Below are 13,592 nucleotides of genomic sequence, written 5' to 3' on the forward strand. Positions count from 1 at the left end.
TTAAATATTTTAATATATGCCCTGTAAAAAAAAAATTAAAGCAGTAATGATTGTATATATGCATGATACTTATTAAAAAAAGAATTTTTCTTTCATCTCTTGGTGCAATAAATTAAACAAGTAATCAATCACAAGACACAGAAGGATCTATAACTAAACAAATAACTCAACTAACTAAACAACCTTCGTATGCTAACAACAACTAAGAGATTATGTCAAAATTCTAAAGTACTATTAGGGTTAACCGCATATAAGTGTTAATAAGCTATCCAATAGCTCCATGTCATGGGATTTTATAGCTACATGTCAACAAGATCCAACTAAACTAAAGACACTGTCATCTTATCTTAATTTATTTTTAAAGATCTGGTTTTTGAAAATATTAGATAATATGTATAAACTTAATTATATTCCTTGAATCAATCATGTAGTTTTTTGGTTCTAAAACTTGATACTGTCACAAACAATTCGTTTTCGACGACACACTATCTCAGATTTGTAAATATTGAGATTGAGGCTCTAAAAAAAAATTAAAATCGGGAACATCTAATCTCCAATTTAGTACAAATTTAGTCAAAATTAAACACTCAAGGAGGCAAACCAATAACACCAAAATCAGTCTAATTTAGCCATAATAAGCCCAAATCAAGGATCCAAAACATATATGGGGATTGTAAAAGAATAATGGATAACCAAATGATTGTATGAATTGCATGCTTATAATTGAATCGATCGGCTTGATAAGATGAATCTAACGAGCCTAAGATCACCTAATTTTTGTCATCATTTGGGCACTCATAAATAAATTGATAAACGCTCCATACATTACGATGCGGATCAATATCTGGAGTCTATTCCAATTTGACAACACTCCCAACCAGTTGCCTTTGATTCTTTTTATTATTTACGAGACATGTCGCTCTAAAAAAATTTATAAATAGGCCGCGCATTCTTCACATCAGGAAGGGAGAGAAAGAAGGAGAAAATTTGGGAGCTATCTTACCACCTACAGTTTGTCGGAGTTCTTCCTGTCCGCCGTAGAGGTTTCTTCCTAATCGTCGCCAGAGTTCTTAATGGATATCGTCGTAGTTCTTTCTGACCGTCAGTGGAGCTCTCTTGCCATTGACCACTGTTGGAGCTCTTTCCTGACCGTCTCTGGAGTTTTTTGGATCGTCTTTGGAGTTCTTCCTGACCATCGCCGGAGTTCTTCCCGACTATCATTGGAGTTCTTTCCAACCACCGTCGAATTTTCTTCCCGACGCCACCAGAGTTTTCTTCCCGACCGACATCAAACATCTTTTCAACCCACGCTGGAGTTCTTTCTAACCCTCGACCGTAGTTCTTTCCTGACCATCATCGAGCTCTCTTACCATCTTACACCATCGGAGTTCTTCATAACGATCACTGGAGTTCTTCCCCGACCACCACCGTAGTTATTCCTAATTGCCGCCAGATTTCTTCTCGACCGCCGTCGGAATTCTTTCTTGACCAACACCAAACTTTTGCTCATTCATCGACCATCATTGGACTTTCACCCATTCATTGGATTGCCGCCGAATCTCTTCCCAACTACTGCGTGGTTATCATGGGACTTTCGTCCGTCTTCCAATTTTTAACAAAACTCTTCCTGGATGCTAGTGACGCAGTTCACCTCCTAAATACCGTCACCTGCCAACTACAATTCTCTATGAACACCGTTGTGGACGACGATCCTCCTGACTTCCGTCGCCCCCCCCCCCCCCCCCCCCCCCCCCCCCCCCCCGAACTTTGGTCCTCCAATCCTCCATTGCCCGCAACTATGGGCTTTTCCAAACCACCATCGCCAACTATAATTCCTTTCGACCACCGTCGCCTTGGACTACAATCTTTTTACCATCGTCTCCTGATTATGATCTTTCTGACCTATGTCATCTACCAAACTATGGCCTCCCGACCTCTTATCGTCAGCCCAACTACAATCATTTTTGACCTCCGTCGCTCGCTAACTACGATCCTTCTGACTTCTGTTGCTTGTCAAATATTGCTCCTTCCGATCATCGTCGTCCTGCCGACTATGGTCTTTATGACCACCATCACCAGACTAAGATCCTTCCAACCACTATCGCCCAACTACGATCCTTTCGAACCACCGTCATCTGATTATTATTCTTTTGACCTACATTGCTTTCTTTTGCCGACCAAACAACATATCAACACTGATACTTCCAACTCCCACCATATAATGCACTCTATATGATGTAGATTTGCTACATCGAGCTAAGGCCTTCCTCCTAAGGAAGGGCCTCATTTGTAATCAATTGCAAACACTAGTGGATTCAGTCCCGTAGTTTTTTTCCTTTTCAGGGGCTTTCACATAAAAATTATTGTTGCGTCAGGAGTATCGCGGCGGTGGAGAAATATAAAGTTTTTCGTCTTAACGTTATACGAAAATCCCGCACGCAATCAGATAAGGAGAGAGGGTCTAGCATTTTATGAGACACCAAGTTTTTACGTGTAAAACCCCTGAAAAAGGGGAAAAAATCACGGGACCTAGCGCCCAGTTTGAACGAATCCACTAGTATTTGCAGTCGATTACAAATGAGGCCCTTCCTTGGGAGAAGGCCTTAGCTTGATGTACATCTTATAAATTACATTACATGATGTAAATCAAAGAATCACTATTTGACATGTTCGTTTGTGTCGATGAGAACCGTAGTCGGTGGGCGACGGAGTAGGAAGGCTTGTAGTCAGTGGGAGACGTAAGTTGGAGGATTGTAGTCGCGCTGGCGACAGAGGTCAGAAGGACTGGTTAGTCGGCGGGCGACGTAAGTCAGGGAAGGACCGTAGTTCGGCGGGCGACAGATGGTCGAAAAGACTGTAGTTGGCGGGCGATGTAAGTCAGGAGGACCGTAGTCGGCGGGCGACAGAGGTCGGGAAGACTTGTAGTCGGCGGGCGACATAAGTCAGGAAGGACTGTAGTCAGCGGCGACGGAGGTCAGAAAGACCGTAGTAGGTGGGCGACGTAAGTCAGAAGGACTGTAGTCAGTGAGCGACATACACTATAGGAAAATCACCCATTTCCGGCGGCCTTTTCCGGCGGTAATTAAACCTTTTTTGGCGGTTTGTAGTTTTCCGGCGGTTTTCCAGCGGTTAAATTACGCCGGTAAAAACGGCGTAGGAAAATGAATTCCGGCGGTTTTTCCGCGGCAATTTTGTCCGGCGGCTTATCGGCGGTCTTAAACTGCGCGATCAAATTAAAAAATAAATAAATAATATAAACCCGCTCCCACGGCTCCGCGATCCCGGCTCAACCCCCCCGGCGCTCCGGCATCACCCTTTGCTTCCCGCGCTCCGGCGATTTGCCCCCGCGCGTCTCCCGCGGCGTGCAGCCGCCAGCTCCCCGCGCGCGCTCCAACGTGTAAGGGGTTTCGAACACTGGTTCCTTGTGTGGAATTTCAAACGACGGACCGCTTTGCTTAAGAAGTAAATACGTCTAAATTGTCAATATTTATTATTTAAACTATATCCCCACAGGAAAATAATAAAAAACTTTAATTATAAAAAATTAAAACTAATTAATTTAAAATAAAAAATAATATTTAATAAAAAATAACTAACTAATTAATTTTAAGATGAAAATTAAGCTAATAGTTATTTTTACTTTTAATAATTTTTTGTTAAATCATTTAAATGCTTAAAATTTTATTCATTTTTTATTAAATTTTTAAAAGCCACCGGAAACATTAAAAAGCCGCCGGAAAAGCCGTCGGAAATGTGACCGCCAGAAAACCGTCAGAAAAAAGTCTAAAAGCCGCCAGAAACATGGCTGCCGGAAATCAGCCGGAAAATGCCTCCGGAAATCAGTGTTTTTCCTGTAGTGATAAGTTAGGAGGACCGTAGTCGGCGGGCGACGGAGGTTGGAAAGACTGTAGTCTGACGACGAAGATCAGAAGGACAGCGTCTGGTAGAAGTCCAACAATGGAAATAAATCCATCTTCGCGTAAACGTTCAATGAAGTCCGATAACCGGTAGAAGTCCGGCGTCGGGTAGAAACTTAGCGAAGAGTGAAGGTCCGACGTCAGGTAGAAGTCCGACGTCTGTTGGTGGCAGAAGAGAACTCCGGCTTCACTTGGGCGGAGTTTCGGCGTCAGGAGGAAACTTTGTTGCAAATTGGGAAGAATTTTAGCATCACGTGGAAGTTGGGCAGAATTCATGCGTTCTCCCGAATATCACGCAGAATCCCGGCGTGTTCGGGCGGTAGGACGAACTCCGTCGGTGGTCGAGGAGGAGAGGATTCTCCCTTTCCCCTTTTTCTTCTTCTTTCCTTCTTCTTCTCTCTCTTCCCTTGAGTCCCCTTTGTAAAGAATGAGGGCTCTATTTATAGTTTTTCTGGAGTGGCATAGCTCGTAAATAGTCGTGAGATCAAGGGCGAACAGGGAGTGATCGAATGGACGGTTGATGTTGAACCCTTCAATCATGCACCGTTAGTTGGACATTTGAAGGCCTTAGTGATGTCGGAATTTAGAGATCTTTGGCTCGTTGGATTTGTCTCGTCGAACCGTTCGATTCGAGTATAAGCTTGTTAAAATCAAAGATTGTTTGGTAACTCAAATTATGATTTGAACCTTCCAACAGCGCTTCAGGCCCTTGATTCGGACCCATTTGGGCTCGGATTGGGTTGAATTTGGTGTCATTAGGTTCGTGTTTCCGAGACGCTCAGTTTGACTATAAGCTCGTTGAAATCGGAGTTTGGGAGCTCCTGAGTTTAATCTTTGAAGTTTCCAACTAGCTTTTTGCCTCGAGATTCGTGCTCAATCAAGATAAATTTTTGAGGACATATCAATTATGGTGTCTCTTATGAACATTATAACCATATTCTCTTAATTATTTGTGTGCTGGATCTTTATACAAAGCTAAGATGCTAACTATATCACTCTCTACCGTCGTGAATATTCAAGAATACAACAAATATAATGAATATTATTATAAGATTAATCGTAATTTAATGATGATAGTCAAGATATTGTGACAACAAATTAAAACCATTAACTAATATCGTTAGAATTACATGATCAAGTGTTAACTAAGCTCATACACATGCAAATGCAATCAATATTTAAAGTTATCAACTATCCATCTTAAGATTCAAATATTTATAAATAGTAAAAGCTCTTAAAAATGAAAATGTTTTAAATATTCACAAGGAGCTCTGAATGTTCAGAGTGCAAGAGCAATTCGAGTAGAGTTCAAGCACTTTAAAGGTAAAAATGTTTTAAACATTCATAAGGAGCTTTACAATTGCAAAGTGCAAGAGCAATTCGAGTAGAAATCATATGCTTGAAAGAAAAAGAATGACACAAGTATAGGTCTATATCCAAAATCAAGTGGTGTTCAATTATGATATGATTGAACAATAGAATGATTCAATCAAGAGGGCACGATCAAGTTGGAATAAGACTCAACCAAATGGAGTATAGCCCCCAAAAATCTAATGAAAATCTAGATCTTTGAAGTCTATACAACAAATAATTAAATATTGGATCAAGAAATAGATAATACCTCCACCTTTAAAACTCTAAAGCATGTTTCTATACCCCGATCTACTCATCAGAACCTTTGCCTTTTCTTGAAACATAAGAGAACATAATGGGCATAAGTAGCTTAGTAAATAACCTATCTTGATTCATTCATTATCAATTTTCAATAAAATAAATATGATATAAATAAAAATTAAAGCAATGGATAACTAGTAAACCATTATAGTACTTCCAGAACATGCTCAACAATTTCACTTACAATCTAGTTGCATAGGGACTTCAAAATACTTTGCAGAACACGTAGTCTTAGAAGTTCATTTGCACTTAACTTTTATATTACATCAAAATCCGTACAGAGTTTCAAACATTCATTTTAAATTGCAACTTCTACTTAATTCAATAACATAGTGCAATGCAATGATTTTCATACATATGTCTTAGTGCCTACTTATTACTCCACTTCCACTAATGACTCTCACACTTGTATATGACAAGTGGAGCCAGAATCCCTCTCATATCAGCATTAGGCAAATGAGGCCAAAAGAGTACTTACATTGTTACTTAGCATCCCACATCTCTTTTCAGCAAGTGGGACTAGAATCTCTCCCACATCTGCATCAAACATTATTGGATTATCCTCTCCAACATTAACATAATATAGGGTTTTGCTCAAGCTACAAATAAGTTCTTAATTTTTTTTTCTTATATTGTTATTATTAGACACTTAAAATTTTAACTTGTTGCTAATCCTAGTTCACATGTAAAAGAATCCCAAGATAAATCCCCATTGACCTACTATGATTGAAAAGGTTATCAAGTTACAACATTGACATAAGGGCAGTTTAGTTGGGTAAAAAAAATTGTAGAGTAAAATGAAATACAGTATAAAATGAATACAATGCATTTGAAATTTTTAAAGATGTTTAAATAAGTATAAAATAAATGCAAGTTATTATTTTTTGTTTGACTTGAATTAAACTAATGTAATATAAAGTCGAATGATAGTGGTGGCTGGTGGTTGGCAGTGGAGATAGTAGTTGACGTTGGGCGGTGGCGGTGGTAGTGGCCAACAAATGCATGTGAATATGTGATTACTAATGAACATGGTGATTGACGACGATTGATGACTGATGGGGTGGGACACGTCGTGGTGGTTGATGGACAACAACAAGCTTAGGCTTGCAGGGGTAATTATAAAGAATTTATAGTGTATTTAAAAATAAGTTAAATCAAATTATTTTCAAACATATTAAACTTAAACTAGATGATGAATTATAAATATTTTAAGATTTTACTTTTTTTACTTTAAATAAAAAATAAATATTTTTTAAATTTCTATAGTTAAAATATTTGATACATTTTTACTTCAAACCAAATAGATTTTTAAGCATTCGACGCCTCTCTAATTCTCACTACATGGGTTGAACTCACTTTAAATTTTGTGTGCAAAGTAGGACCTAGAATGACGCGCCTGAGCTCGCGTCCCGTGTCGGGTCGGGTCAACCCGACAGCCCGATGGGTCTGGTCTGGGTCCATGTTTTCGACCCGTTTGCCTACCCTGGTCGGGTTATGGTCGACCCGATTGAACTCTGGTCAGTTCCGGGTTTGACCCGAACTCGACCCGTGACCCGAAATTGACACCCCTAGGTATAAGTGATAAGAATAAAATATATTAGTGATATATTTGATATTAGAATTTTATATGAGTGACATAAATATAATATTAAAATTTTAGATATTAGATATATAAGTAGCATAAAATAAAATCATATCTATAAATAAAATAAAATGATATGTATGTAAATCCCAACAAAATAGGAAGCAGGGCCTCCCTCCGTTCCTTTCAATGGCTCAAATGCCGCTCTTTTCCCTCGTCGTTCTCACAGACATTTCGGCTGGTGAGTGGTTCAGCTGTTATCGATCTCTAATTTTAGAACCGGAATCTCTCGCTCTCTCTCTCCCACCTTTCTTTTCTCCGGCTTTTAACTAATGGTCGGCTCGATTTGCACCACAGAGGATTTCATCTGTGGCGGCAATTTTTCTGTTATGCTGGATCGATATATATCTCTTTCTCTCTGCTTGTAGATGTTGATTTTCTCGTAAAAATTAGTCGTCCAGATTGCGGGTTTTCGTAGTTCAGATTTTTTTGAAGAAAGTTAGCGGTTTGAGCTTTCCAATTCCAATATTCTGCTGAATACGAATTGATGCGTAGTGTCCTTATGATGCATTTGTGGTAGGAAACTGACTTCCCAGAAAATAAAGGTGGAAACTTTTTCTCCTTCAAATGCAACGCTCATTCAACTGTGATGGGTTTTTTGTTCTGTAACTAGATAGTTTTGGCAGAATGGATTCAAGGAAGGGAGAGGATAGTAATAACGTTGGAGTAGTTGGTGCTGAGGCTATGGAAAGATCAATGTCTCAGTTGAAAGGACATGGGAGCTTCAAAAATAGGGATATTTTATTTAGGGCTGATCAGATTGATCTCAAAAGCTTAGATATTCAGTTGGAGAAAAAACTTTCCAAGATTTGGCTGAATGATGTTCTTGGCTCTAGAAGATCCAAGAAGGAATGGGAAATTGATCTTTCTAAGCTTGAAATAAGGTATCTTGTAGCTCAGGGGACACATGGTACGGTGTTTCGAGGCATTTATGATGGTCAAGATGTTGCAGGTAAACTAAGTGTTTATCAAGAATTTCTTGCATCAATGAGCCTGTATTTACCTGCTAGCTCTTGAATACAATTAATATTTGTTATTGTAGATGCTTTTTTTTTTTGTTAACATGATTTATTCTCATGTTTTTCATCTGTATGCATGATTAAATTCAATGCATCGCTTATGGAAGAGAGTATGATTATTTACTGTAACGAGAAAAAATATTGACGAACAAGATATGGAAAGATGCAAAATCACCCAAAAAAAAGAAAAAAAAAAGTTGAGAATGCATAAATTTATGTGGCTGGGTGAGGTCCACCTATGTTATGGCCTACAAACATATAATAATCTACTAATTTTACAAAAGGGATATATGAAGAGATTAAACCATGCCGAAAAATCTCTCATTACTAGCGGCCCATATCCGCAGGAAATCGAAAAATTCCGCTTGGAAAGGTGCATTTCCGGCGAATTTCTGGCGGAAATGTAGTCGACGATAAAACGTGCATTGGAAACCTTTTTGTGGTTGAATTTTTCCGCCGGAAATATTTCCGATGGATTTCCGGCAGAATTGTGCAGCAATATTCGTCGTTTACGAGTCACCCTTACCGGTGGTTTATCCGTCGAAATTTCTAGCGCGGATAACCCATTTGACAGGAGGCAACAGACGCGAACTGGATCGAAGCAAAATGAGCAGGAGTGAAAATGAGAAGAAAGACGACCGCGGAAGGAAAATATGGTCTTTTCCGGTGGATTGTCTGCTGAAATGTTTCCGTCCGAAATATTTCGTCTGATTTAAGTAAGCCGGTAGAAAATCGGCCGTATGTTCCGCCGGTAATTTCCGGCGCATTTTCCGCTGGAAGTTATGACCAATTTTGCAAAAACCGACGTTTTTGCCAGTTTTTTTTCCGCCAGAAAATCCTCCACTAAGTTACCCACGGATACACCGCCGCTTCTACCGGCGGATATACTTCTACCGGAAATTCCGATGGTCTATCAAGATTTTACTGAAGTGAATTTCATATAAAGTTGGAGATAAGAATAGCAATATCATTTTATCAAGATTTTACTGCCGGAAATTCCGACGATAGTTTTGTTGTATTTCCTAACTTTGGTTGATGTTACAGAAATTGAAATAATCATTATATTATGTTTCTTAGTTAATTTATGATAGTTAAATTTACATGAGTTTGCACATGCCAATTTGTTTCTTTTGAGATTTCCTTCAGCATTCTTTCATAATCTAATATTCAAACTTATATTGTCATTATCATTATCATTTATGAAATATTTTTACAGCCCGTACGTAGCAACATTGCTCTTTTTTTCATGAAATGTGCTCAAAAAGGTGTAATGGTGCATGAAGATAAAATGTCCATAATAAAATAAAATGCCATTCTTAAGGATTAACCTACATATTTTTCTACCTCTTTTCGTTATGGTATTATTGCAAGATATTTTTCCAACTAGTGCTTGTGACATCAAAATCCTGCTTTTGTGTTTACGGCCCGCATTAGTTTTGTGTCTTTGTAAATGTTCGAGTTCCAGACTAAGGCTTCGTTTGGAATGGCTTTCTTGTTTCTTCTTAAAGCTGCTTTTTAGTACAAAATTCTTAATTTTTTATTAAAAAACTACTTTAAGAAGCAGTAAGAAAGTCATACCAAATGAAGCTTAAAACTAATTAAATAAGTTTAATCTTATTAAGGGTAATCCCTTACATACTTCTTAACATACTTCCATTATTCTAGTGAAACTATTGGACTGGGGAGCAGATGAACATGCAACAGATACTGTTACTGCTGCTCTTCGATCATCATTTCAACAAGAAGTTGCTATGTGGCACAAACTTGACAACCTACATGTGACAAAGGTAATTTTTTTATTGTTCTATACTTTCTATATTCGGAATCTGTCGTATCTTTTTCAATACTTATCTTCTCATTCAATTTATATAAAGAAGAATTAATTTATCTCAAATTTCAAACTTGCTTGAGATACTCTCCCAACTGCTAATCTTTGGGACTTTTTTTTTCAATGTCGAGGCTAAATTCAGTGTTTTGGTATTAGTTTTGGATCTTGCAAGTGTTTTCATCAAGTTTCAATTTTTATTTATATCTGGATAATTTATCAGTTCATCATTCTTTGTCACAGTTTGTTGGAGCATCGATGGGAACCGCTGACCTGAAAATCCCAAGCAGTAACTCACTTCCAGCACCAGCATGCTGTGTTATTGTGGAATACGTTCCTGGAGGCACATTGAAACAATATCTTATCAGACACAGTCGAAGGAAGCTGCCTTTCAAGGTTGTGATTCAGCTCGCATTAGATCTTGCTCATGGGTGAGAATGATTTACCCTTACCATTTCATTTTATGTGGAAATTTTATCTTATTCATTTTTGTTGCTGATATCTTTCAGCCTGAGTTATCTTCACTCAAAAAAGATCGTCCATCGAGATGTGAAAACTGAAAATATGTTGCTGACTGCCAATAGAACTGTAAAGATTGCTGACTTCGGTGTTGCTCGTGTTGAAGCTCAGAATCCCAAGGATATGACAGGTGAAACTGGGACTCTTCAATATATGGCTCCAGAGGTGATCTTTCATAAAATTGTTTTATTGTTCAAGCTGAAATATGTTATTTTGGCTTGAAAATGGAAGTTTTCTGAGTGATTTTTTGACAGAGAGTCTTAAGCTTTTGTAGGTTCTTGAAGGAAAGCCTTATAATAGAAAGTGTGATGTCTATAGCTTTGGTATTTGTTTGTGGGAGATATATGTTTGCGACATGCCATACTATAAGCTTACTTTCAGTGAAGTTTCTTACGCTGTAGTTCACAAGGTAATTATTTTGTTCTTCTTGAAATTATTTCATCCTTGCTGATCTATTTGTGTTAGTTATATGAAGAAAATGCCCCTTATCATGAATTTCAATTAATTTCTATTGTGTAAAATTGTCGCCAATATTGTTTTCTTATGTAACAGAATTTTGGGTATAATAACTAAGCATGGTGATGATTCAAGGTGGGTGGGTGGTAAAACTAGGAATGACATGTGATTTTATTATTGAAAAACAACTACATTGCATTCTGTAATACTCTAAAAATCATCTAAATCCAAGGTTTTTTCTTATTGACTTAACCATTTTGTCTCAAGTGATATATATCATGTAGATATTATTTATCTACAAAATTTGAGCTTGGTTTATCATTAAATATATGAATTTGAAGTTCTAAAGATTCCTTTTTTCAACCGACAGGATTTGCGACCAAAAATACCACGATGTTGCCCAAATTCATTGGGAAATATTATGAAAAGATGTTGGGAATCAAATCCAGACAAAAGGCCAGAGATGGACGAGATTGTCAAACTTTTAGAGGCTATTGACACAAACAAAGGGGGTGGCATGATCTCTGAAGACCAGTTTCAAGGTTGCTTTTGCTTTGCAGCTCGTGGCCCTTAGAAATTTTAATATGTTTTTAAAAGCTGGAAGAGTAATTAGGATGTGCATTATTTATATCCGTTGTAGTTTCTGAAGTTCAATCTTATATTTATTGATCATTTATTTGCCCCCTTTTGTTATTAAATCATATTTTGCTTATTTGGGGACTCAAAATACTTTTTGTTTTTTCTAATGTTAGAGATTGTTTGTAACTGATTTGTTGAAAGTAATATTCATTGATTTATCATATGGATTGGGTTGTTATTTATAATGTGTGAAACCAATTTGTATACAGTTCTCTAAGATTGTTTGGATTGTTAAGCTCTTTTCTTACAAGTTGATCACCATGTAATTCTTGTTTTAAAGTTCTAATACATTATATTATTCTTTTTCTCTATCTTACTCAGTATTATCTCATTCTCAATATAAGACTCACAAATGGTGATGATTGGGATGTCAACAAAGAGGCTTGCAAATGTGTGCTAAGGTGTCCCTTAATAGTTATATGATCACTTTATAATAGTTATATTCACTTATCTCTCTCTCTCTCTGTGTGTGTGTGACAAAGAGGAAAAAGTGAATTCATGACCGGCAATGAGAGTTATAAAATAATTACCAATCAATTGTGTATTATTTACTTAGAATTATAAAATAGACTGCTTGTATTACCTATAAAATGGACAGATTGTAACATTTATCCCTTGATTAAGTTTGATGTTGAATTGAAAAACATGTAATGCTCTTTCCTTTAAAGTACTTTTTGTATTCAATTTATCTATTTTTAAAATCCTAACCATTAAAATGATTTTTTACATGCTAAAAAAGTCATTTTTGATTTGAACACTCCTATATAATTAAGCTAATGTGTATTCCATTATGTAGATGTTAAGTAAGGACTTAATTTTGCATGCTTTATTTACAATTAAATCATTATACAATTTCATAAAATTTAGCATCAAAAATTTTTTTAATGTCCCCTACCACCAAGACATACGCAAGTAGAGAGAGAGAGAGAGAGATGCACACATAAAAATTTGTCTTCTGCATGTTGAGTTTAAAGTTATAGAGATTTGCTCTTTCTTGCAACCAAAGACTCTTATAGACTTTCTCCTATGGTGGAGATTGAGGGTGTTAATGAGTGATAATGGGTGTTGATAGTGTTGGTGAAAGGTGATGACTAGCATTGGGAGTTGGTTGTAATGAACGTTTAGAGTTAGAATCAGTGAATCTTTGTGGTTGTTAGTCGACAAATATATGATTTTATGTGAAAACTAACATCGTCGAAGGATGACAACATACATAGAGAGTTGGACACCAACATGCTTTGAAAGTTGGATGCTAGTGAATGCTAATAAATTATAAATTTAGGCAACATTAGTCAATGGATGTCTAATATTATGGGTTGACAAGCATTAAAAAAGGATAATGGCACGCATTGAGAGTTGGACATTAGTGAATGTGAAGAGTTAGACATTGATCAACTATAGATGTTAGATGATATTGGTTAGCATATCTCTACTATTTTGTACTAATGTGCATGACGAAGAGTGATAATGAACATCGAGAATCAAACATAACCAGATTTGAGTCAGTAGTGGCCATCAATTAATTATATATATATAATGGCAATGGTCGGTGGACATTTAAAGTTATGGTATGGCAGGAACCATTAAAGGGTGATTGTGGATGTTGGAAGTTGGACATCGATGAACATCAAGAGTTGGACATTGAAAAAAAATTAGTCATTTGTAGATGTCAAGTAATACTATTAGCATACACCTAATGTTATGGGTCAAGGGGCAATGATGAAGGGAAATAACAAGCATTAGATGTTGAAAATTGATGAACGTCAAATTAAAGTTTAATACATGTCGGTGAGTGTTAGTTGACTAAGGAAATCAAATGATAGTGTCCATTTATTGTGCAATATTGTGGGCTAACATGCATTAATAAAAGGGTAATATCATGCTTTAAGAGTTATATTTTA

The 13,592-nt window shown here is 37.0% G+C and overlaps 1 protein-coding gene across 5 annotated transcripts; it reads left to right on the forward strand.

Moving 5' to 3' along the window:
* Positions 1 to 7,326: 7,326 nt before the first annotated feature.
* Positions 7,327 to 11,734, forward strand: LOC110092368 (serine/threonine-protein kinase STY13). Of its 5 annotated transcripts, none has more exons than XM_020816886.2 (7): positions 7,327 to 7,414; positions 7,602 to 8,185; positions 9,918 to 10,039; positions 10,321 to 10,508; positions 10,587 to 10,761; positions 10,871 to 11,005; positions 11,423 to 11,734. In XM_020816886.2, the coding sequence occupies exons 2-7, from the start codon at positions 7,861 to 7,863 to the stop codon at positions 11,624 to 11,626; spliced, it is 1,149 nt and encodes a 382-aa protein (XP_020672545.1). In that variant the 5' UTR covers positions 7,327 to 7,414; positions 7,602 to 7,860; the 3' UTR covers positions 11,627 to 11,734. The 5 variants fall into 5 exon arrangements, with proteins under 5 accessions (XP_020672545.1, XP_020672544.1, XP_028551099.1 ...); XM_020816885.2 differs by having other exon boundaries at positions 7,336 to 7,414; positions 7,531 to 8,185; XM_028695266.1 differs by having other exon boundaries at positions 7,341 to 7,778; positions 7,860 to 8,185.
* Positions 11,735 to 13,592: the final 1,858 nt, after the last annotated feature.

The sequence above is a fragment of the Dendrobium catenatum genome, unplaced genomic scaffold (genome assembly GCF_001605985.2).
Source record: "Dendrobium catenatum unplaced genomic scaffold, ASM160598v2 fragScaff_scaffold_621, whole genome shotgun sequence".
Lineage (NCBI taxonomy): Eukaryota > Viridiplantae > Streptophyta > Magnoliopsida > Asparagales > Orchidaceae > Dendrobium > Dendrobium catenatum.